Source organism: Haliotis cracherodii, unplaced genomic scaffold, assembly GCF_022045235.1.
Source record: "Haliotis cracherodii isolate W230 unplaced genomic scaffold, xgHalCrac1.p SCAF_15, whole genome shotgun sequence".
Classification (NCBI taxonomy): Eukaryota; Metazoa; Mollusca; class Gastropoda; order Lepetellida; family Haliotidae; genus Haliotis; species Haliotis cracherodii.
Genome location: NW_027266270.1, coordinates 18,315,529 through 18,342,753, shown reverse-complemented (window position 1 = coordinate 18,342,753; position 27,225 = coordinate 18,315,529). Strand labels below are relative to the sequence as shown.

Sequence of the window (27,225 nt, the reverse complement as noted above, 5' to 3'; positions counted from 1 at the left end):
AGCTCTCCCCAACACTGAACTATACAGCCCTCCCCAACACTGAACTATACAGCCCTCCCCAACACTGTACTATACAGCTCTCCCTGACATGGTAAGAGACAATCACTGTACACTGTACTGATACTGACCAAAACTTCCTAATGATTAAAAAACAAAATGATCAGGATTCTACAAATCTAAAGACAATCTGAATCTATTTTGATTACAGTTCAATAACCAAGTGTCCAACCTTTTCCAGAGCCTTGATTTTATCTGCATACTGCTTATTCATAAGCTCGGCATCCTTCCCCGACCTGACAAGTTCCCTGATCAGCTGCTCCTTCATCCTGGAATATATCACAGCATCTTCACACGTCAGAATCATTTACACTAGAACCAAATAGCTATAAATTACCCAACAGGGTTTAAATGAGGATCAAGTGTAAATATGATAAAATATTTGGACATGTGAATCTCTACAAAACACTGTCATACTGCTTCACCTGGTGCTTGTGATAATGGCATCATCAATGGTGTATGACATATTAGTCATAAATTCATGTCATCAAAACAATTGGTCAACTTCAGCAATGTTCAGGGAAGGTACCCTTGCCCATACTGCAGGGGTCCGGAAAATTTAAAATCCCAATCGGACATTTGCATTTAGGCCACGCCCTCTTCATAAAGCGTATTTTAGTACAACTTTTCACACACATTACAAGTTCTTACGTATTCATAATATGATGAATTATGAATTGTTATAATTTAAATTGTTTAATTCACCGGACAATTAATAACAAATAATATCATTTTGGATATACATGGAAAACATGCGTTTGTTTCTGTTATAATAACGATCTGTTAACGTAGTGAACGGTCTAATTAATATTCATGAGTTATATCTGCTCAAGTGTATGCGTTGTAACATTTAGATCGAGACTATTATCCCATATTTGATTATCACGTGACCTCATGGGAAATTTGAGATTCCCAATCGGACATGTCCGGCGCATATGACGGTTTCCGGACCCCTGCCATATTGTAATGTCACATTTAAAGAATAAGAGCAGTTGAAATGCATAAGTCAAGCCCTCAGTGTTCTAAAATGTCACTTAAAGATAACATATATGTACGTGGCATTTATATAGCAGTACTAGCTTGATAATGGTACTTGCACCTGCACCGAAATGTTTAACTGATAGAAGAATAAAGACGTTGAAATCCACAAGTCAACTTTTATACATGTACACATGGTGTTAAACATGTTGAGGTAAGAGTGAATGAGTATGGTTTTACGCAGCTTTTAGTAATATTCCAGCAATATCACGGCGGGGGACACTAGAAACGGGTTTCACACACTGTACCCATGTCAGGAATCGAACCTGGGTCTTCGGCGTGACAAGTGTATGTACCCTACAACCAAGGGTTGATCAGGGTACAGTGACACAGAATCAAGAGAGTGAAAAGTGTCAGATTCGGCAATAATCCAGCTCTATCAAAACAACAGGTGTACCACGGGTATGATGATGCACAATCAACCAATCCAGGCACATGGGCATAACCTATGTCCCTGACAGGGATACCCCCCTCAAAAACAGTATGCTGACCCGTAACCTGGCGTACCACTCTCCTGGCAGATACTCAATCCATTACACAATGGAGGCAGTATTGTCCCCAGGGAGGTGTTTGTGATCGAAGGAAATGAATGTTTCACATCAAAGTCAAAGCAAAATTTCAGGTCTATCATGGCAGCAAGTATATACTTTTGTTTGGGCCCTACAAACCAGTATTTAATCAGGGTACAATGGCACACACATCAGCCAGGTCACACACTGTAACTGTCCTGTCCTCATTAGTCATCTATGTGGTACCGGGACGTATTCCCTAGTGACGTATTCAACCCCGGAATCCTACAGGGTATACATTGAAGTTTAAACACCTACCTGATGTTGATGGCTAGGTCTCTCATCTTCTGGTTTGCTTCCAACACTTTCAGCTGCGTTTGCTTGATCTTCTTTCGATGGATTTCAGTGCTGCTGCGGTTGTCGATGTTGATGAGGCGACTCCCTGTGCCGTCACTCTCAGACATATCTAGACTTCTCATGAGCCTGGTGCTCGTTCGCACATCCGATACTAACAAGGAAAGATGTTTATTTAGATGACAGATAAAGCAAGTTGTTCATGCACTGCCTAACACACATCATATCCTTGGAGTAACTGTCTTAAGAGGGTAATAGTGTTGGGTTTGGCATAGCTTTTGACAAGTATGTCAGTTAGTATACAGAGCATTAGTTTAATGGGGAAGTATTAGCATGATCAAAAGGTTTACTATATGGGCATAGTAAGGCACTGACAAACCAAGACCAGTGGATCCTGGTAGCCTAAGGGACATAACTCCGTATAGCAGACAGGACCTTAGACCACTGGTCCACTAGAGTCCCTTCGTGTTTTGTGACATCTAAACATGTTAAACGACAAGGAAAAGTACTAACTTAAAAAGTCTTCACAGGCAATGACTTTTGAAAATATAGTGCAGGCGGGCGGTGTTCTTTTGTTGCTTGTTCAAACTAAATGTAGTATGTAACCAAATAAACAGTTGTGTACCATCAAGCTGGGAAAGGGCCTCCCTATATAGACAAGCACACAAACTCCTATTGTCGCCATGACCATAACACGAAATACACAGTAAAGCAGTGTGCATGTAAAGGGAAGTAACTGTGTTCTATCTTGGATCGAAAACGAAAACGAAATGTTGGCAGACTTTATGATGATGTGGGCAGTGCCTGAGAACCAAGACTTATAAATTTTTTTTAGCCTAATCAGCTCTAGTTTTGAGAAGCATCCTCCTCGATGTGGATGGAGGGTCTGAACCTGGATGTCAGTTTCCCTACCTGGCTTGCTCCTCCTGACTTCTGGCATGTCATCCACAGACAAGCGGTTCTCCTTATCTTCATCATTCTTTGAACCCTTCTTTACACGGAATGTTCCTCGACGGACAAAGTTGCTATCTCCAGTTCTGAAACCAGCAACATTCCTAATTCAAACTTTTTTTCATCCCTTTTTTTTTTTCAAAGTTAATGGAATTCTAACATGTCTAATTATTGGTGAAGTTTTTATTTGTATTTCACAAAGATGTTTCTAAGGAAAACCTTCATCCCTCTACACCATTGAGAGATTCAATCACTGAGTCTATTACCATACTGTTCATCAGTTGAAGATGAGGTGAAATGGGGTGTTGCATCCAAGATTATTGATTAATGCTGATTTATAGTGCTAGCTCACTGAGATACCATGCCGCAGTTTAACATGAATACCCCACTCAGTCACAGTATACTGACTCCGAGCTGACCAGTCCTTGTTTTAGTCCCTTAATGCCGAGCGCCGAAAAAAGGAACAACAAGTACCATCTTTTAACGTCTTTTCGTATGACACGGCCTGGGATCAAACACAATACCTTCCGCTCTCCAGGCGGACGCTCTACCACTAGACCACGGAGGCAGTCCATCAGTTGAAGGTCAGGTGTGTGTATGTGTTTGTAGTCTAACACCACACTCAGCAATATATACCAGATAATCAAGTGATTGATATTATGAGCAACGATCCACTCCATCAGAGTACAATGACATGCCATCAACTAAATCACTGAGCCTGACCCCCTGATCCATGAAATCATCTCTCACCACCAGGATGGGAAGCCGGTGTAAAGTTGGATGTTTGACATACATACCCAGGCTGTTGGTTCTCCTGATCATCACTGAAGGTCTGGTGCAGCACCTCATCACTGTCCTCAAGCCTCGTCACCAAAAGCTGGCTTCGGGCCCGGAAGCTTTGCATGACCCGTTCTAGTGAAAACAGAGCTGGACTTGTCTTGATGTTTCGTGATGGCGGCCTGAGACTTGAGTAAAACTGGAGGGAAAGGAACACACATACTGTCAAGAATGTTTGTTGCTTAACGCCACACTCAGCAATATTCCAGCTTTATGACGGTTATCTGTCAATAATCAAATCTGGACTAGACAATCCAGTGATTGACATCATGAACATCGATGTACGCAATTGGGATACGATGCCATGAATCAACAGTCAGCGAGTCTGACCACCCGATCCCGTTAGTCATCTCATACGACAAGCATCGTTAGGGAATGGGTAATATTATCTGAACATGACAAATATATATCACTGGTCATTTAGGCTTTTCAAGCATGAAGTTCAAGAGTGACGTTCTGGTAAAAAATAGTATTTTGCCAGATGCAGCAGGTACAGCAAGAAAACGTTGCCAATGACAAATGTCACCAATAATCATACTATATCACTTCTACCTATAATAATACTCCTGCTATATAACTACCTGTAATAATATTCCTGCTATATCACTTCTATCTGTAATAATATTCCTGCTATATCACTACTACCTGTAATAATATTTCTGCTATATCACTACTACCTGTAATAATATTCCTGCTATATCACTACTACCTGTAATAATATTCCTGCTATATCACTACTACCTGTAATAATATTCCTGCTATATCACTACTACCTGTAATAATAATCATGCTATATCACTTCTACCTGTAATAATAGTCCTGCTATATCACTTCTACCTGTAATAATATTCCTGCTATATAACTACCTGTAATAATATTCCTGCTATATAACTACCTGTAATAATATTCCTGCTATATCACTACTACCTGTAATAATATTCCTGCTATATCAGTACCTGTAATAATATTCGTGCTATATCACTGCTACCTGTTTGATTGGCATTCTAGAAGTTGGTGAGTAAATAAGAAAACGTACAACTTGATGACTACCACCCTCGATGTTATCAAGCTGGACTGATAAGAGTGTAAGAATCTACATCAAAACGTCATTATGCAATAAACCAGAAGACAAGTTGTTATCCATAAAGTTGTACATTTTCTAATATCTGTTATAAACCGAGTCTAGGCCAGGACAATGACCGGTAGATCTAGCATGAGCATGTTCCATGTTGTAGTGGTACACACAATCAACCAGGTCCAACACACACCACTTAATCTGCATCCTACTCAGCTCTTACCAAAGTATTCAGTACTTGGGAGCCTCCTGTCCTTCACTCAGATGATAGGGTCAAAAGTAACCATACTGTCTTAAGGAGAGCTAAAGCACCGAGCCCCTCATTCAAACTCCCCCATGAGCAAAACCGGAGAACACACATGAGGAACACAGGATTTCACAAACTGTACAAACAAGGCATCATCTTTAATGCAACACCTTTCATAGATTGTCTTTATGATGAGTCAACATTCACTTACATTGTCCTGCTTGCGATTGATGTGAGTTGGCACGGACTTGGGTCTTCTGCCTGTGACCGGAGGTGCGCTCGACGTAACAGCAGTGCTGTCCAGGACGCTGCTCGCACCCAGTAGCGTCTCCTGCAATAGTGCAAGCAAAAAATCATCACAGCACATCCAAGCAGCACACACAGATATATAACACACATCACTGAAACTTAAGGCCTGCAGAATCACTTCCATTGTATTCATGTTAATCACTGACAATATGTGTCATTATCTAAATACCACAATTAAGAAATTGGCAAATATGAAAAAAATTAACATGAAGATTTTCGCAAACACTAGAAATATGAAGGTACTAATAATGGTTTGCTATGATGAATTAGATGATAGGAATTAGTATGGCAAAGGATTAAATTCTATTAATGTTAATAATTATCTCTTTAACAATGTTTTAGAGGAGTGAAGGAATGAGAGATCCTTTGAAGAGTAGATCAGTAACATCATGGTGTGCTAGCTGTGCGTGGAAACCCGAAATAATACAGGTTGTATATCGACAAATAAGTGACAGAGTGAGTGAGTGAGTGAAAATTATTAACGATGCTGTCAGCAGGATTCTAGTAACCCATAGTGACCTGTAATAATCAAACTGTTTGATTGGCATTCTAGAAGTTGGCAAATAAGTAAGAAAAATGTACAACCTTATGGATAACAATTTCTGATTTATTGCATATCGTGACGTGTGTTTTTTTAAACTTGCGCTGTTATCAAGCTAATAATGGTGTAAGAATCTACATCGAAATGTTGCTATATGCAATAAACCAGAAGTTGTTATCCATAATGTTGTATGTTATTCCTACTGTAATAATCAAGTCTGTATGGGCAATGGCAAACCAAGGATCACAACTGTGACAAATATTTGATCAGAAAATATATGCAACAAGACAGACCATGAACACAATGCTTAAATGCGATAACACATGTATCCCATAAATAATGAGTTGAACATGATAAACTTGTGTTAGTTTTTCAGACTGAAATGGTGGTTAAGAACACTGATTGTAAAAATTAAACAAGAATGATGATTATTTTAAACTGTATTCAGTACAGGAATAGATGTTTGTAGAATTTGACAAAATCTGTCATGAAGTTTTTCAGTGACATCACTCCTTATGACAATCATATCACTATGTATTATGACAATTATAGCATTACTCTTTATGACAATCATATCACTAAGCATTATGACAATTATAACATCACTCCTTATGACAATCATATCACTATGCATTATGACAATTATAGCATCACTCCTTATGACAATCATATCACTATGCATTATGACAATTATAGCATCACTCCTTATGACAATCATATCACTATGCATTATGACAATTATAGCATCACTCCTTATGACAATCATTTCACTATGCATTATGACAATTATAGCATCACTCCTTATGACAATCATATCACTATGCATTATGACAATTATAGCATTACTCCTTATGACAATCATATCACTATGCATTATGACAATTATAGCATTACTCCTTATGACAATCATATCACTATGCATTACGACAATTATAACATCACTCCTTATGACAGTCATATCACTATGCATTATGACAATTATAGCATTACTCCTTATGATAATCATATCACCATGCATTATGACAATTATAACATCACTCCTTATGACAATCATATCACTATGCATTATGACAATTATAGCATCACTCCTTATGACAATCATTTCACTATGCATTATGAAAATTATAGCATTACTCCTTATGACAATCATTTCGCTATGCATTATGACAATCATAGCATCACTCCTTATGACAATCATATCACTATGCATTATGACAATCATAGCATCATTCCTTATGACAATCATATCACTATGCATTATGACTATTATAGCATCACTCCTTATGACAATCATATCACTATGTCTCAACAATGATAGTCCTTATAATAATCATGTGCCTTATAACACTCATACCACTATGCCTTCCGACAATCATAACTAGTCTTTAAAACAATCACACTCAAACTTCGGTATGAAATCCTGGCCAGGGTCCAATAAAAGATTACCGAACGTAAAAGTTACTGTGATCGTATTCTTCATGATTATGAGGTCATTTCATCAACTTTCATAAGGATATTCTCCTATACTTTGGGACACTGGAAACATCTGGGACATGTTTCATGACAACCAGTCAAGAAAGTGAACCGATATGAAACCCTGTGGATACAAATATATCTGTTCATGATTACATCTGTCAGTGAGTATAATGTAAACTCTAATGATCTATCGTGTCCAGTCCTACTAGAACAACCATGGGGTACCAGGGACCACTGTTACCCTTCCACCCAGTGTAGAGAGAGGCGTAGGAAGATGGTGCTGTTGCCAAGAAAAACTAGAATGCATGTGCAAAATGTGATGAATGTATGAAGGATGAATACCCCTTGTAGGAAATGTTTCTTTTGAAACAGGGGACTTTGTTGATCAACTTCATGATGTACGACTTGGATGTCTGGCTGCAATACATTTAAACAGGAGATGAATACACAGAACATAGCTGGATTGTTTGTCGAGGATAACAATCTCTCTTCCACCAACACTAATGCTGAAATGATTCCGACGAATCTGTGATGCACCTACACATCACCAGTCATTGACGTCATCCACAAGTTCGAAGTCAGAGTCTTGTAAAATACTGTTTTCTTGAAGCCCAACTAATATTATCCATATTATAACAGTAAAATCTACTGAAAATATGCGAAGAGTTCGGGCTAGTTAGCGCAAATAAATATTTTTATAAATACATTAAATATTTTTTTCGTTTTTTTGTTACATCAAAACTCATGACTTAAAACACTCACACGTATTTACACAACAATGTGTATTGTGATAATATCATATTGAGAATAAAGTATCCCATTATAAATCACACTGTAATTTTGGTGCATAATTTATGCTAATGATCAAGCTTCTATTTCCTCCAACTATCACAGCATGACTCTAGGTTCAGAGTTAAGGTTCCTCTTTTCTTACTCCCAAAATAGATAATATTTGCGGAGAGCTATCATTATCATGATAATGATTATCTCCTATGAGCTACGGTCAATTCATCAAAACACAAGGGTGGACTGACATGTTATAAATAGTACCATCCTGCACTTTTAACATTATCTGAATTTTATTATTCCCAAAAAACAAATCAGCCAAAAACATTAAAGGCAATTTAAATACGTAAATATTGAGCTTCACAACATATTCTATCATTTCAGCCTACCTAAACTAAAATATTTACAAGAAACCTGTAGATAAGATAAGAACGGTGTGACTGAGGTTAATACTGGTTAGTATACACAAGCCTGTTACTATGGCTACCCTTACCTTGAGAGCTCTCTGCAGCTCCTGTATCTTCAACTGCTGCTCCAGCATCTGCTGTTCCTGGCGCTGGCACGTCTCAATGGAAGTCTTGAGTGCTGCATTCCCCTCAGCCACTTCCTTCTCCTGCAGGGTGCACATCATCATGTGTGAGTGAGTGAGTGAGTGAGTGAGTGAGTTTGGTTTGAATGTGAGCAAGGTTGAAGTAAAGCAGGTCATAGATAATTACCCCTTTGTGCAAGCCTTATGTTGGTTGGTTGGTTTGTTGTTTAACACCACACTCAGCAATATTCCAGCTATATGACGGCGGTCTGTAAATAATCGAGTCTGGACCAGACAATCCATTGATTGACATCATGAGCATCGATCCACGCAATTGGGATACGATGACATGCATCAACCAAGTCAGCAAGGCTGACCACCCGATCCCGTTGAACAAAATACAGATATTTACCCAATTTTCATGCAACTTGGTTAACATTCAAGATAAAACCCTGCTTGGGGTAAACCCACTTTATTTACTTTCTCAGGCAAGGATCAAGGACACAGACAGGGGAAGGTGACTGACAACATCCTACTCCAGCAACCTACCAGTTCTTCGATTCTCTCTGCCAGGTGATTTACTTCTCTCGTCTTCTCAGCAAATATATCTTCATCACTTCTAAGATCATCACGACACTGAGAAAACACGAAACATTATTATAACTGGAACAGCCAATCTCTTTCATGGACCCACAATACTTAGGGAATAACCAGGAAGGAATTACGGATTATCTGCTCCGAGTGGTGTTAATCCCAAGCATTTGGCAAGGGACTGGCAGCATTCATTCACGAGTGACAGACATTCCGTAATTCCGAGTTTCAAGTGGGTTATTGTAGAATATACATTACTCATTGCCATTTTAAGAGAGAAAATGAAGAGTAAATGAATGAAATGTCAACCCTACAGGTTGTTTGTTGTTTAATGCCGCACTCAGCAATATTCCAGCTATTCGATAGCTGGCTGTTAAAAATTGAGTCTGGACCACACAATCCAGTGATTGACATCATGAGCATCAATCTACTCAATTGGGATACAGTGACATGCATCAACCAAGTCAGGGAGCCTGACCACCCAGTCCCGTTAGTCGCCTTTTACGACAAGCATAGTCCCCTTTATGGCAAGCATGGGTTGCTGAAGACCTATTCTACCCCGGATCTTCACATGTCCAACCCTTCAGAGAAACTGTAACATCTCATGGCTTCAACTGACCAATCAGCTTTAAGAATTGCTAAAATGCACATGTGCAAATATAGGAAAATTATTACATACAATCTTTCTACCCTTATGGGTAATAAATCAAGTTATCCACAATTCAAGATGTGCGGTGTGCTGGTGTCTGATCAAGTTAAGGATTCTGGAGGAAGTCCTAATGTCTGAAGAATATATGAAGGTGAAGGAGCCCAGGTCAACAATACATGTCAGTTACTGATAACCATCTTACATGAACAGGATTCAGTCTTGGCATATTTACCTTTCTAAGTTCGCTCTCCAAATCCCTAATGGTCTGATTGTCCAAACTTTCTCGAGATAATGTAGAGGGAACCCTGTTTTTGATCTGGAACAAAGGGTGTTACGTGAATCACCACAATCTTGATGACACTGGAAAATCAGAACTGATTTACACAATCAGCTAGGTCACACATGGGAGTGTGGGAATGTCGTTGTGCTCCCGCCAGCAATACTCCTGTAATGACACTGTGGCTTGTAAATACTCAGCTCAGACAAACCAGTGATTGATAACATGAACAAGGGGCCAAGACTTGAAGTATGATAACACTCAGTCTGCCAGTTCACATTGTGACCACCCAATCCCCATTCAAGTCGGCTCTTTGACTACAAGAATGGGTACTTAGGACTCTCCCGGGAATGACCACCAGGTGGTGTAAAGACCTACTCTGCCCTGGAATCCCCACCAGGTGGTGTCCTGAAGACCTACTCTGCCCTGGAATCCCCACCAGGTGGTGTACTGAAGACCTACTCTGCCCTGGAATCCCCACCAGGTGGTGTACTGAAGACCTACTCTGCCCTGGAATCCCCACCAGGTGGTGTATTGAGGACCTACTCTGCCCTGGAATCCCCACCAGGTTTGTACTGAGGACCTACTCTGTCCTGGAATCCCCACCAGATGGTGTACTGAGGACCTACTCTGCCCTGGAATCCCCACCGAGTTGTACTGAGGACCTAGTCTGCCCTGGAATCCCCACCAGGTGTTGTACTGAGGACCTACTCTGCTCTGGAATCCCCACCAGATGGTGTACTGAGGACCTATTCTGCCCTGGAATCCCCAACAGGTTTTGTACTGAGGACCTACTCTGCCCTGTAATCCCCACCAGGTGTTGTACTGAGGACCTACTCTGCTCTGGAATCCCCACCAGGTATTTTTCTGAGGACTTACTCTGCCCTGGAATCCCCACCGGGTTGTACTGAGGACCTACTCTGCCCTGGAATCCCCACCAGGTGTTGTACTGAAGACCTACTCTGCCCTGGAATCCCCACCGGGTTGTACTGAGGACCTACTCAGCCCTGGAATCCCCACCGGGTTGTACTGAGGACCTACTCTGCCCTGGAATCCCCACCAGATGTACTGAAGACCTTCTCTGGCCTGGAATCCCCACCAGGTGTTGTACTGAAGACCTACTCTGCCCTGGAATCCCCACCAGGTTTGTACTGAGGACCTACTCTGCCCTGGAATCCCCACCAGGTGTACTGAGGACCTACTCTGCCCTGTAATCCCCACCATGTGTTGTACTGAGGACCTACTCTGCCCTGGAATCCCCATCGGGTGTTGTACTGAGGACCTTCTGTGCCCTGGAATCCCCACCAGGCGTTGTACTGAGGACCTACTCTGCCCTGGAATCCCCACCAGGTGTTGTACTGAGGACCTAGTCTGCCCTGGAATCCCCACCGGGTGTTGTACTGAAGACCTACTCTGCCCTGGAATCCCCACCAGGTGTTGTACTGAGGACCTACTCTGCCCTGGAATCCCCACCAGATGGTGTACTGAGGACCTACTCTGCCCTGGAATCCCCACCGAGTTGTACTGAGGACCTACTCTGCCCTGGAATCCCCACCAGGTGTTGTACTGAGGACCTACTCTGCCCTGGAATCCCCACCAGGTGTTGTATTGAGGACCTACTCTGCACTGGAATCCCGACCAATTGGTGTACTGAAGACCTTCTCTGGCCTGGAATCCCCACCAGGTTTAGTACTGAGGACCCACTGTACCCCGGAATCCCCACCAGGTGATGTACTAAGGAACTTCTGTGCCCTGGAATCCCTACCAATTGGTGTACTGGGGACCTATTCTGCCCTGGAATGCCCACCAGGGGGAGTACTGGGGACCTATTCTGCCACCAAAATATGCATGGGGACTAATAACTATCTCAGGTATTTTCCTGAGACAAATGTTGTAAGCTCTACCTCCTCCATGAGGTCCAGCCAGTCCTTCAGCCTGATGTCCTGACTCTTGGACAAAATCTCTCTTTCCTTGATATCCATCAACTGCTTGTAGGCTTCCTCTGAAACCATGCGGTAGTGGGAGCACTCAGTCTGTAATCTGAAAACACAACACGGAGCACTAAGAGCATGTTCACTCTTAGACACATTAACTATTAACTCAAACTACAACATGATGAGAGTTAGTTTGGTCTAACTGTGTTTTGAACAGTAGTTCATCTATGACCAAGATGCGAAATCAGTGTGATTGTAAGGCTAGAAACCATGACGAGTGGATCCTATCATGACACCACTCCCCAACTTCTTGTAGTTGCTCAGATTATTAGTGTCCCAGTAGCTGCGCCCTTCCCACCATGATTGCGCCTCCCCCCCACTCACCTGACCTCCAGGTCCTGTAAGAGACCAGTCTGCTGTGTCCTCCCCCCATGATCGGACCTTCCCTCCCACTCACCTGACCTCCAGGTCCTGTAAGTGACCAGTCTGCTGTGTCCTCCCCCCATGATCGGACCTTCCCTCCCACTCACCTGACCTCCAGGTCCTGTAAGAGACCAGTCTGCTGTTTCCTCCCCCTATGATCTCACCTGACCTCCAGGTCCTGTAAGAGACCAGTCTCGCTGTGTCCTCCCCCCTATGATCGACCCTCCCCCCCACTCACCTGACCTCCAGGTCCTGTAAGAGACCAGTCTGCTGTGTCCTCCCCCCATGATCGGACCTTCCCTCCCACTCACCTGAACTCCAGGTCCTGTAAGAGACCAGTCTGCTGTGTCCTCCCCCCATGATCAGACCTTCCCTCCCACTCACCTGACCTCCAGGTCCTGTAAGTGACCAGTCTGCTGTGTCCTCCCCCCATGATCGGACCTTCCCTCCCACTCACCTGACCTCCAGGTCCTGTAAGAGACCAGTCTGCTGTGTCCTCCCCCCATGATCGGACCTTCCCTCCCACTCACCTGACTTCCAGGTCCTGTAAGAGACCAGTCTGCTGTATCCTCCCCCCATGATCGACCCTTCCCTCCCACTCACCTGACCTCCAGGTCCTGTAAGAGACCACTCTGCTGTGTCCTCCCCCCATGATCGGACCTTCCCTCCCACTCACCTGACCTCCAGGTCCTGTAAGAGACCAGTCTGCTGTGTCCTCCCCCTATGATCTCACCTGACCTCCAGGTCCTGTAAGAGACCAGTCTTGCTGTGTCCTCCCCCCATGATCAGACCTTCCCTCCCACTCACCTGACCTCCAGGTCCTCTAAGAGACCAGTCTGCTGTGTCCTCCCCCCATGATCGGACCTTCCCTCCCATTCACCTGGCCTCCAGGTCCAGTAAGAGACTAGTCTCGCTGTGTCCTCCGCCATGATCGGACCTCCCCTCCCACTCACCTGACCTCCAGGCCACTATGAGACCAGAGCGTTGCTGTGTCCTCTCCTTGATCGGTTCTCCCCTTTGACACACCTGACCAGAACCTGTATGGTATCAGAGTCTTGCTGCATCCTTTCCATTGGTGGGTCTCTGCCCCCACTACCACCCGCATACCTCCATTCTTTGGTCTAGCATCCCACCCACCTCACTACTTTGTCCTCCAGGTCCTGAATGAGATCACAGTCTTGCTGTGTCCTCTCCACGCTTGGGTCTCTCCCAGCACTGACAACCGATGTCCGCTGCCTCACCAGTTCTTCTCGCAATGCCTAATAAAGTGATTGAGTTGAATGAGCATGTACAGTATACGTAGGAGGAATTTATCTGCAATGATTGAGTTTAAAATGACACTAATACCGCCAGCTCATAACTGAGATCCTGCCATCCACTTTCCAGGTTACCCAGTAGATCACACAAACACAATCTTTTGACAATAACAGGGGAAAGTCCTCAAATATCATAAAAAAGGGGTAGTTATTTGAAGATACAATTACGTGTATTACTAACAGAATGGCTGAACATAAACATTTGAAATCGACAATTACATTCTGAAATCATCTTACTCCGTAGATCACACAAACACAATCTTTTGACAATGATAGGGGAAAGTCCTCAAATATCATAAAAAGGGGTAGTTATTTGATGATACAATTACGCCACAGAATGGCTGAACATAAACATTTGAAATCGACAATTACGTTCTGAAATCATCTTACCCCGTAACACACGGCCTTAAAAGAGTACTTAATATTCGAGGTGATCATGCATAAAAATAGTGAAAATTACAAACCTTGATTTCACTTTGCATTTCTTCAAAACGGATTGACTGGATGTCTCTGTTTACGATAGGCTTGTTTCTTATGTTCTTTGCCTGCAATGTAATGTGCAATGAAGGAAGTGAAGGATAAACATCAAAAACAATGTCCGTCAAATGTATATACCGTATTCGACCCAATTTGCGCCCCTCCCCCAATAATTAAATTGTATTTTTTGCTCAGCTAGGCATTGTTTTATATCCAGGGATTAAGATTACCTTGTGTATTGTCTTGTAAACTTTGTTGACATGGTATTTCCGGTGTTACGTGCTCACAGTAATGTCTTTCCATGGGGAAAAACATCAAAACTCATTAATTCGTGTATAATGCACACCCCCTTCTACACAGCTGTGTTTTTTGGAAAAAAAGTGCACTATTCTCAAGAAAATACGGTAAGGCTTACTGATGAATTTACGCCAATTTGACTCTGAATTGGACCCAATAAGCGTCCACCCCTTCTGTCTTCATTTAAAGCGCCCTGGGCGCTTATTCGGTCGAATATGGTATGTGTATTGAACAAAATGTAAACGAAAATGATCAGGCCTACATCCACACAACATCTGGGTCCTAAAACAGTTCTTCTGACCTCATGTATGGTAGTCACTGTGCATAAGGTGTATGACCTCAAATGAATCCTGACATATTTTTATTCTCATTTGAAAATTAATTGGTCTAGCCCTTGATGAAGATTCTTACCCAATTAGCATATTTAAGAGCAGTGAAAACACACTGTTAGCATATTTGAGAGCATACAGAGACACATCCTATCAGCATATTCGAGAGCATAGAGTGACTTACAATTAGCATATTTGAGAGCACAGAGAAACTCTCTTAGAATATTTGAGTGAGTATGGTTTTACGCCGCTTTTAGCAATATTCCAGCAATATCACGGCGGGGGACACCAGAAATAGGCTTCACATACTGTACCCATGTCGGGATTGGAGCTCGGGTCTTCGGCGTGACGAGCAAACGTTTTAACCACGAGGCTACCCGACAGCCCCTAGCGTATTTGAGAACATTGAGTGACTTACCCTATCAGCATATTTGAGAGCATTGAGAGACTTACCCTGTTGCCATATTGAGAGCATTGAGAGATTTACCCTATTAGCATATTTGCAAGCATTCAGTGACTTACCTATTAGCATATTGTTGAGCATTTAGTGACCTACCCCATTAGCATAGTTGAGAGCTTTGAGAGACTTACCCTGTCAGCATATTTGAGAGCACTGAGAGACTTACCCTGTCAGCATATTTGAGAGCATTGAGTGACCTACCCTATTAGCATATTTTAGAGCATTGAGAGACTTACCCTATTAGCATATTTGAGCGCATTGAGTGACTTACCCTCTTAGCATATTTGAGAGCATTGAGAGACTTACCCTATTAGCATATTTGAGAACATTGAGAGACACCCTGTTAGCATATTTGAGAGCATTAAGAGACTTACCCTGTTAGCATATTTGAGAGCATTGAGAGACTTACCCTATTAGCATATTTGAAAGCATTGAGTGACCAACCCTATAAGCATATTTGAGAGCATTGAGAGACTTACCCTATTAGCATATTTGAGAGCATTGAGTGACCAACCCTATTAGCATATTTGAGAGCATTGAGAGACTTACCCTGTTAGCATATTTGAGAGCATTGAGAGACTTACCCTGTTAGCATATTTGAGAGCATTGAGAGACTTACCCTGTAAGCATATTTGAGAGCATTGAGAGACTTACCCTGTTAGCATATTTGAGAGCATTGAGTGACTCATCGAAGTTGGCGGAGGCTGGACTGATGCAGCAGATCATGAGGGTCTGTGCATTGCCGCCAAGAGAATCCTGAAATAGCAATGGGATTTTCAGTGTGTAGAATAGTTTCATGGCAACGCTCAGTGTGTGCAGGGTCAAACAATCAACCATTAAGTCAAAATCTATTTCATAGCAAGGTCATCTAGGTCAAGGTCATAGACTGACAAGGTCATCAAGTTCAAAAGAGTTAGAAGGTCAGCAAGTTCACCAAGGTCAGTTAGATGAGTGACACTTCATTTCAGAATTCAAACACATTTCTGTTTTTGGTATTGTTTGTTGTTTAACGCCACACTTAGTGATATTCCAGTTACATGATGGCAGTTCAAAACAATTACAGAGTGGGGAGGGGTTGCTTAGAAACCAAGGAACATATTCATGGTGTAATCAAATCTCAACCCATGGAAACTAAGATACAATCGCAGCTAATTTGGACGTCCATGTCCTTGTACAGAGGATGTCAATACATGGTAATACCTTCAACAACCGTGTAATCTTGGACTCCCGATATGGAATATGGGTGCTCTTCTTCTTCGGATCCCCGAGTGCACTAATAACATTACCCAGCGACAGTAGGCCTGTATTGATGTGAATGGACTCTGAAAACAGTTAAAGGACACTCTTCAAGACAATCCTATTGAGGTGGCATACAAACAGTGTTAGAAATTGGCACTAGTCCTGTAGACCTTGCTAAACTGCCCAATAGTTAAATTATCAAAAGGACAAGTAGAAATTTGCCATTTTAAGGGTTTTGCCATATGTTATTAATATAAGGGTGAGTGAGTGAGTGAGTGAGTTAGGTTTAACAGAGCTTTTAACATTATTCCAGTTATATCACGGCGTGTCAGCTTATTGTGGGAGAAAGCCCGAAGTGATGCAGGTCTCAGACGTTTACCACTTCAGTGAAACCCACGAGCACGGGTATGGTGCTGACAAACCTAGAAACATAATTGGGGCGAACCAGGATTCGAACCCACAATCATAGGTTTCTGGCATGCCCAAGGGACGCAACTCTGCACAGCAAATCGTGGCGTCTTAGACGACTGGGCCACCCGTGCCCCCTATTAATAGAAGGACTAGTGGACTAAAAATGTTAGTTTGTACCACTGGCAATATTCACAAATGTGATCTAAGGCCTTGCTAAACAAAAAACTCCCACTGAGCAAGAAGATTCCTAAATTGGAAACTATGTTTGTTCTTTTATCCTATTTTCAAAAGGTTCACACTGAAGCAGATTCCTACCTTTGAAGCGGTCGCCAACATTGCCTGTTCTGTGTGCCCTCTCAGACCCGGCCAGGTCGACAAAGTGGAACTTCCCGGCCATTGTGTGGCTCATGGATGCATCTGCAATGGCAGGAAATGAGCATGAGAAGCATACACATGACAACTTACTACCGGTAGTTATGATAATATGAAGAATTTTTACTTCTCAGAATCTGTAGCTATTAACTCCCTATGATGCTTACCATCTTCAAGAATGTCGCTGCTGTCACTTGTATGCCGGGATCGCCTTGATGCTAGAACATCATCTTCACACCACTTCTGACCTGGAAATGGTTAGGTTGTCATTATCATCAAGTCCAGGTTTACATACTGGTTATGTATCATCTATCATTTTCACTTGTCCATCTTCACTCACCAATGACAATTCCCGCAGACTCACCCATGACAATCAACAGACTCACTCATTACAATCCATACAGACTCACCCATGACAATCAACACACTAACCCATGACAATCAACACAGACTCACCCATGAAATCAACACAGGCTCACCCATGACAATCAACACACTAACCTATGACAATCAACACAGGCTCACCCATGACAATCAACACACTAACCCATGACAATCAACACAGACTCACCCATGACAATCAACAGACTCACCCATGACAAAAAACACACTAACCTATGACAATCAACACAGGCTCACCCATGACAATCAGCACAGGCTAACCCATGACAATCAACATACTCACCCATGACAATCAACACAGACTCATCCATAACAATCAACACAGACTCACCCATGACAATCAACACAGGCTCACCCATGACAATCAATATACTCACCCATGACAATCAACACAGCCTCGCCCATAACAATCAACACAGACTCACCCATGACAATCAACACACTCACCCATGACAATCAACACAGGCTCAACCATGACAATCAATACAGGCTCACCCATGACAATCTACACAATAACCAATGACAATCAACACAGACTCGCCCATGACAATCAACACAGACTCACCCATGACAATCAACACAGGCTCACCCATGACAATCAACACAGACTCACCCATGACAATCAACACACTCACCCGTGACAATCAACACAGACTAACCCATGACAATCAACACAGGCTCACCCATGACAATCAACACTGACTCACCCACGACAATCAACACAGGCTCACCCATGACAATCAACACAGACTCACCCATGACAATAAACACAGACTAACCCATGACAATCAACACACTCACCCATGCCAATCAACACACTCACCCATGACAATCAACACAGACTCACCCATAACAATCAACACAGACTCACCCATGACAATCAACACACTCACCCATGACAATCAACACAGGCTCACCCATGACAATCAACACAGACTCACCCATGACAATCAACACAGACTCACCCATGACAATCAACACAGACTCACCCATGACAATCAACACAGGCTCACCCATGACAATCAACACACTAACCTATGACAATCAACACAGGCTCACCCATGACAATCAACACACTAACCCATGACAATCAACACAGACTCACCAATGAAATCAACAGACTCACCCATGACAAAAAACACACTAACCTATGACAATCAACACAGGCTCACCCATGACAATCAGCACAGGCTAACCCATGACAATCAACATACTCACCCATGACAATCAACACAGACTCATCCATAACAATCAACACAGACTCACCCATGACAATCAACACAGGCTCACCCATGACAATCAACATACTCACCCATGACAATCAACACAGCCTCGCCCATAACAATCAACACAGACTCACCCATGACAATCAACACACTCACCCATGACAATCAACACAGGCTCAACCATGACAATCAATACAGGCTCACCCATGACAATCTACACAATAACCAATGACAATCAACACAGACTCGCCCATGACAATCAACACAGACTCACCCATGACAATCAACACAGGCTCACCCATGACAATCAACACAGACTCACCCATGACAATCAACACACTCACCCGTGACAATCAACACAGACTAACCCATGACAATCAACACAGGCTCACCCATGACAATCAACATACTCACCCATGACAAACAACACACTCACCCATGACAATCAACACAGACTCACCCATGACAATCAACACAGACTCACCCATGACAATCAACACGTACTCACCCATGAAATCAACAGACTCACCTATGACAATCAACACAGGCTCACCCATGACAATCAACACAGACTCACCCATGACAATCTACACAGGCATGACAATCAACACAGACTCACCCATGACAATCAACACAGGCTCACCCATGACAATCAACACAGGCTAACCCATGACAATCAACACTGACTCACCCATGACAATCAACATACTCACCCATGACAAACAACACACTCACCCATGACAATCAACACTGACTCACCCATGACAATCAACACAGACTCACCCATGACAATCAACACGTACTCATCCATGAAATCAACAGACTCACCTATGACAATCAACACAGGCTCACCCATGACAATCAACACAGACTCACCCATGACAATCAACACAGTCTCACCCATGATAATCAACACAGACTCACCCATGACAATCACCACAGGCTCACCCATGACAATCAACACAGGCTAACCCATGACAATCAACACTGACTCACCCATGACAATCAACATACTCACCCATGACAAACAACACACTCACCCATGACAATCAACACTGACTCACCCATGACAATCAACACAGACTCACCCATGACAAACAACACACTCACCCATGACAATCAACACAGGCTCACCCATGACAATCAACAGACTCACCCATGACAAACAACAAACTCACCCATGACAATCAACACAGATTCGAAACTTTGTTGCCTCTGATGACAAGCAATGGGATGCTGGGGACACAGGTCCCCACGGGGATCGTCCATGACAAACCACACTAACTCACCTATAACAATGGTGAAGATGGAATGTGAGCGGCTGGAATGTTCATTCATCTGAGTGGAGCCTGTATGTCGTGCTGCTGACCCCGACTCAAGGAGGGACATGACGTCATCTAGAGTCTCGCACTCAACCTCCTTGACCCCAATAATCACTGTAACAGAGGAAAAACTGCAGTCAGATATCACCACATGTCAGTTACACTAGGACATGTATATAACGAACTACAAGGGACCGGAGAAATAAGTTTGTTATTTACGTATAAACGCCCGCCATCTTGGATAACACAATACACATAAATGCAGCATTAACTGTATTAGCAGTGATCACTTCATAGCATTCAATTGATAACATTACATAACATTCATTTAATATTGATTCCTCGCTGATTGCGTATAGCCAATTGTCATGATGGCGATCGGTAAATATTCAAGTCGGAACAAGAAAATCCAGTGACTGATATTATGAGCATCGATCTACGCAATTGGGATACGATGACAAGCATCAACCAAGTTGGCGAGTCTGTCTACCCGATGCCGTAAGTCACCTCTTATAATAAATATAGGTTGCGGGGAACTCTTTACCCAGAATCCACATGGGCACTGTATTTACAAATTGTATGTATCTGGGTAAAACTTCCATATTTCCAAACTAAAGTTATTTTGAAAAAGGGAGTGATGACAGCATCACTATTTGAAAAATAGGTTTTTCTTACGAAAGCTTTTAATTCAAGCCGTTGAGTGGGAGGCAAACCAATTGTTATTTTAGCAAGCGGACAAAAATGATGTCCAAAAAACTTAGAAACCGTTACAAAGGAATGAGCTTGTGTACATCCCTTACAAAAATGGCAGAAGGTGTCTAGTATACTGCATTCTTTCCGTTTATATGTCTGAGCATCATCTTGAAGAGCTGTTAAATTGCATTAGCCTCATTCATGATGTTTGAAACAGTGAGAAGCTGCAGTGAGGGGTCGCATACAAGATTATTTCACTTATATATAGCAACATGCATGCACATCTGTGTCTGGCTGCTTGCACTAGTCCAGACTCACACTCAGCAATATTCCAGCTATAAGATGGTGGTCTGCATAAGTAATTGAGTCTGGACCAGACAATCCAGTGATTGACATCATGAACATAGATCCATGCAACTGGGTTACGATGACACGCATCAACCAAGTCAGTGAGTATGACCACCTGATCCCATAAGTTGCCTCTTACGACACGCATAGTCGCCTTTTACAGCAAGCATGAGTTCTCAGCAGCCTGTAATTCATAGAATCTGGGCCAGACATGCAACTTCCCTTTTCAGTTGAAGAATCACCATGTGAGTCTAGTCTAAAGAAGGAGTACCTACCTGTGTTGCCCTGGTCATCTTCCCTCACATGGAGATCCTTGCTGCACTTGTCTACATCGAGGAGATCCTGTAACTCTTCCTTATAGATTTCAATGTAGGACACTGTGATGGAGAACTCCACTGTCTCATTGCTCTGAAACACAAGACAGGAGTTGTTGGGCTTCATTCTGAATAATATTTCAGTTATTCCTCAGCAAGTCAGCCTATATATTGTGTTTTTGTTGTTGTCAGTTTTGTTTGTTGTTTAACACTGCACTCAGCAATATTCCAACTATATGACAACGGTCTGTAAATAATCGAATCTGGACCAGACCAGTGACTGACATCATGAGCATCAATCCACGCAGTTGGGATACGATGACATACATCAACCAAGTCAGCGAGCCTAACCACCCAATCCTGTTAGTCGCCTCTTACAACAAGCATAGTCGCCTTTTACGGCAAGCGAGGGTTGCTGAAGACATATTCTACCCCGGATGTTCACAGGTCTAAAGCCTTAAGTTTTGTATTTGTTTTTAAAGCCCCACTCAGCAATATTCCAGCTATATGACGGTAGCTTGTAAATAATTTAGTCTGGACCAGACAATCCAGTGATTGACACCATGAGCATCAGATCCATGCAATTGTAATACGATGACATGCATCAACCATGTCATGTCAGCAAGCCTGACCTCCCAATCCCGTTGAACAGGTCATCAGCAACCCATGCTTGCCGTAAAAGGCGACTAACAGGATTGGGTGGTCAGGCTTGCTGACTTGGTTGATGCATGTCATTGCATCCAAATTTTGCGGATTGATGCTCATGATATCAATCACTGGATTGTCTGGTGCAGACTCAATTATTTACAGACTGCTGTCATATTGCTGAAATTTTGATGAGTGTGGCGTTGTACACCAAACAAACAACCACAAGTCAGTACAGATCATGGAAAACTAATAAATCTTGGAATTTGAGTCTTGTGACTGTACCTTCATGATGTCAAACATCTGGTTAATAGCCCGGGGAATGGTTCCATGTTCATCTTCTGTAATGGCTGAGATATTACATCCTCCAATAGTGTAGGTCTTCCCTGAGCCCTAGACAATCACAACAACATGGGGAAACATCAGACATTGTTCGTAAACATTGGGCCAGGTTTCACAAAGACATCCAAGGATTACGTATATCAAGTCTATGTTAACGTATAGGAGACATGGCTGTTGCATCACAGTGTTCCATATTAGTTATGAAAGTCAAGGTGTCCATGTTATTACCATAATTGTAAAATACAACAGGAGCAAACCTCTAACACTATATTTCTAACACTGCAACATTAAAAAAGTTTGTGAAATGGAGACCAGGAGTCAGTCTATAATTCTAATAAGTCAATGAGTGAATAAAGAGTGAGTGAGTTGGTTTAAAACCGCTTTCAACAGTATTCAAGTTATATCACGGCGTGTCAGCTTAATGTGGGAAGAAAGCCCAAAGTGATGCAGGTCTCAGACGTTTACGAGACTAGTGAAACCCCAGAGCACGGGTGTGGTGCTCACAAACCCAGACACATAATCGAGCCAGTGAACGGGGATTCAAACCCGCAATCACATGTTTCTGGCATGCCAAAGAAATGCATACCCGGTAATGATTTTTAAATCCCTGAGATAATCACGAAAATTAAAAACACTCAAGACGAATCATCAAGATTATGTCCACCAAATGTTATCAAGGAAATGCTTAACATCAAAAGCACAAACGTGTGCTTTGCCAAAACAATTTATTTCCCAAATAAAAGCGACCACGATGACAATGATTTCCACACTTACAGTCTGACCGTATGCAAAGACGGTTGCATTGTAGCCATCAAATATACTTCTGACAAGTGGATCCACACAAGTTTGATACACATCTTCCTGAAAATGTCAAAAGGATATAAGTATGACAAAGTTGCAATTAAAGGGAATTCTTTCAGTTTTCAATGCACTGAAGCATTTCCCAAGGGTAGAACACCAGAAGCAAACATGTGTAGTCAGTGTGCAAAACGAAGGGTAGGCCAATCCCCTGTGGCTATCAAAATTGTGATTGGTCTGCCATGTGAGAAACTAAGCTAGATCAATTGTCTGTGATGTATAAACTGAAGGATCAGGTAGAACTAAGATAATACATTGTAGAGATACCTTTGCTTACAGAGTTTAACATTATTTATCTTGATGATTGACAACAAATATTCATATATGCAGGTTAATATACAACAAGATGTATTGGACTGTCAATGAACTCAAATATATTATCCAGCACATTCTCAACTAAACCAAAATAACATGTTAATTTACTTATAACTCAATATAACTAACATGACTTTTAATCTGCACAAACCAGAAGAATCGTTTTCTGTGTCATAGCCAATGTACCCTTTGCAAACTTCAGATCTTTATATCTCACAATGACTTGTCTTCCAAGCAACTGCGATAAAAGGCTGTATGTCTCCTTGCCCTCAACCTAATGCTACCTACACCCTTCGGGCTTTGCCCCAAGGCATCACAATCAATATGACCCAATCACTGAACAACTCTCAAGGGTGTATTTTCAGTCAACAATCACTGGACAACTCTCAAGGGTGTATTTTCAGTCAGCAATCACTGGACAACTCTCAAGGGTGTATTTTCAGTCAGCAATCACAGGACAACTCTCAAGGGTGTATTTTCAGTCAGCAATCACAGGACAACTCTCAAGGGTGTATTTTCAGTCAGCAATCACTGAACAACCCTCAAGGGTGTATTTTCAGTCAACAATCACTGGACAACTCTCAAAGGTGTATTTTCAGTCAACAATCACTGGACAACTCTCAAGGGTGTATTTTCAGTCAGCAATCACTGGACAACTCTCAAGGGTGTATTTTCAGTCAGCAATCACTGGACAACTCTCAAGGGTGTATTTTCAGTCAGCAATCACTGGACAACTCTCAAGGGTGTATTTTCAGTCAGCAATCACTGAACAACCCTCAAGGGTGTATTTTCAGTCAACAATCACTGGACAACTCTCAAGGGTGTATTTTCAGTCAACAATCACTGGACAACTCTCAAGGGTGTATTTTCAGTCAGCAATCACTGGACAACTCTCAAGGGTGTATTTTCAGTCAGCAATCACTGGACAACTCTCAAGGGTGTATTTTCAGTCAGCAATCACTGGACAACTCTCAAGGGTGTATTTTCAGTCAGCAATCACTGGACAACTCTCAAGGGTGTATTTTCAGTCAACAATCACTGGACAACTCTCAAGGGTGTATTTTCAGTCAGCAATCACTGGACAACTCTCAAGGGTGTATTTTCAGTCAACAATCACTGGACAACTCTCAACATGCTCAAGGGTGTATTTTCAGTCAGCAATCACTGGACAACTCTCAGGGGTGTATTTTCAGTCAGCAATCACTGGACAACTCTCAAGGGTGTATTTTCAGTCAACAATCACTGGACAACTCTCAAGGGTGTATTTTCAGTCAACAATCACTGGACAACTCTCAAGGGTGTATTTTCAGTCAACAATGTGCACTTTGAGAAGGATGATGGAGTGCATATCACTCTCTTTGGAATAATACATGACACATAACACGGTAGATTCGAGGTGGTTTTACCAAAGTATAGAGTTCCCGAACAGGACCCTGTTACAGCTTTAAGAGATTACATTGACAGAACAACAGCTTCTAGACAATGAGATGGGTCTGTGCTCCGTTGCACTGTATAGAGGCTTCTACTGTGGGACATGTGTAGAAGAGTGTATTGTTTGGGCAGGATTAGGGAGTGAGTGAGTATGGTTTTACGCCGCTTTTAGCAATATCCCAGCAATATCACGTCGGGGGACACCAGAAATGGACTTCACACATTGTACCCATGTCAGGAATCTAACCCGGGTCTTCGGCGTGACGACCAAATGCTTTAACCACTCGGCTACCTGACCGCCCTTTCGGGAGGATTAGCCAAATTAGAATATTCCGCTAAATCATTTTGACCAACCGTGACTACCACAGTCATTGCTATGGGTACAGATCTTCAAATCGAACAAACGTTTGAACATTAGAAAACTTCACACATTTTCTACAAACATTATGTCCATTCACATACTCCAGATACCTTGTACAGATGATATGCTAGTGCAGTCGATCACTGCCACTAGTTTGTTGTCTAAACAGCAAGTATCCACCTGCAGCTCTTGCTTCAGCTTACAGAAACTCAACAAACTTCTCTATAATTCTCTATTCCCTTATTTACTTTTCCAGTTACATTTGTTTCTTGTGTTGTACAATTAATGTGATTGTTAACATTCTTCTGTTTTCCCCAAGTTTGTTAATCTTGTTACCATTAGTTATTGTGATGATTTCAAAACATTTGCAGGATTCTCCTCTTCACAGTTTATCATGTTTATGGTACTCTTTACATAGGCATTATTGTTTATTTTCAAATAAACAATTGTGAACCAATTTCACAATGTTGTTTGTGATTTGGTCACATCACATATCATGTATATTTATATAAATTAAACATGACAAACAGTTGAATCTAATTGCCTTTTGTGAGAAGCAACAGAGGTCAAGGTGAGGTGAGGTGAAATGGGGTTTAATGTCGCATCCAAGATTATTGCACTTATATAGAGATGTGCATGCACATGTGTGTGGCTAACAGAGGTCAAGAGTCCTGCCGCAAGCAGCCTAGATGATGAAACATTGCCTTCACCTGTGATGTCTTATGGTTAAAGACATGGTCAAATGTAAATGCCCTGTCTTTGCCCACTATCAGCTGATTGGTGTTGCGTAGTACTTGAACACACATCTGATCTCCCCCAAGGCGTTCCTTAGGCAAGAGGGGCCGAACCTGTGATGAGATGGTGGAAAATCTACATTGATGGACTGTAGGCAACAATGATCATAAAAATGATAAAATCTTTGTTTTTGCCCTAACATCATGAACATGTGGATATTTTACATTTGAATGTTTGAAGAAAGGAATAGACTGTTCATGCAACAACATCAGTCACTAGATTCTACAAATAGTCTATGTGGTGGACAATAGAATTTTTTTATCATGGACAGAATATCAGTTGTCATGACTGTACCAAGCATATTAGATTGTGGTCAATTATCATGATTGTCCAGATTACAAACTGTTATTGATGAAATGGTAACGACTGAAAAGGACAAAATCAAAGGTACAATTAAACAATCTACCTACCCGAACAGCCACACGAACATTGACTTCTTGCATTTTGCCACCAACTGAAGTAAAAAATGAAACTGTCATATCTTCTTTCCACAATCTATCTTCCCACGCTTAATTTATTTTTTCAATAGTTTATTTTATTTATTTTTTTTCTTTCAACAGTATTTCAGCTATATGACAGAGGTCTATAAATAATCAAGTCTGGGCCAGACAATCCAGTGACTGACATCATGAGCACCGTTCCACGCAATTGGAATACGATGACATGCATAATGCCATGAGCCATAAGGC

At 42.0% G+C, this 27,225-nt stretch overlaps 1 protein-coding gene across 1 annotated transcript in view; it reads right to left on the bottom strand.

The window, feature by feature from the left end:
• Nucleotides 1–27,146, bottom strand: part of LOC139462345 (kinesin-like protein KIF27) — a 46,828-nt gene extending 19,682 nt beyond the window's left edge. Inside the window, exons 1-22 of the mRNA XM_071244001.1 lie at nucleotides 26,947–27,146; nucleotides 26,452–26,589; nucleotides 23,551–23,637; nucleotides 22,720–22,827; nucleotides 21,751–21,883; nucleotides 20,402–20,548; nucleotides 17,652–17,732; nucleotides 17,428–17,529; nucleotides 16,663–16,784; nucleotides 16,117–16,218; nucleotides 14,364–14,444; nucleotides 13,721–13,842; nucleotides 12,131–12,266; nucleotides 10,182–10,265; nucleotides 9,259–9,345; nucleotides 8,674–8,793; nucleotides 7,737–7,811; nucleotides 5,280–5,399; nucleotides 3,707–3,885; nucleotides 2,871–2,995; nucleotides 1,923–2,112; nucleotides 230–326 (exon numbers count right to left, since the gene is read on the bottom strand). Coding sequence (XP_071100102.1) covers nucleotides 230–326; nucleotides 1,923–2,112; nucleotides 2,871–2,995; nucleotides 3,707–3,885; nucleotides 5,280–5,399; nucleotides 7,737–7,811; nucleotides 8,674–8,793; nucleotides 9,259–9,345; nucleotides 10,182–10,265; nucleotides 12,131–12,266; nucleotides 13,721–13,842; nucleotides 14,364–14,444; nucleotides 16,117–16,218; nucleotides 16,663–16,784; nucleotides 17,428–17,529; nucleotides 17,652–17,732; nucleotides 20,402–20,548; nucleotides 21,751–21,883; nucleotides 22,720–22,827; nucleotides 23,551–23,637; nucleotides 26,452–26,589; nucleotides 26,947–27,015 — 2,505 coding nt within the window. The 5' untranslated portion in view covers nucleotides 27,016–27,146. The remainder of the gene's footprint in view (nucleotides 1–229; nucleotides 327–1,922; nucleotides 2,113–2,870; nucleotides 2,996–3,706; nucleotides 3,886–5,279; nucleotides 5,400–7,736; nucleotides 7,812–8,673; nucleotides 8,794–9,258; nucleotides 9,346–10,181; nucleotides 10,266–12,130; nucleotides 12,267–13,720; nucleotides 13,843–14,363; nucleotides 14,445–16,116; nucleotides 16,219–16,662; nucleotides 16,785–17,427; nucleotides 17,530–17,651; nucleotides 17,733–20,401; nucleotides 20,549–21,750; nucleotides 21,884–22,719; nucleotides 22,828–23,550; nucleotides 23,638–26,451; nucleotides 26,590–26,946) is intronic.
• Between the last annotated feature and the right edge of the window lie 79 nt (nucleotides 27,147–27,225).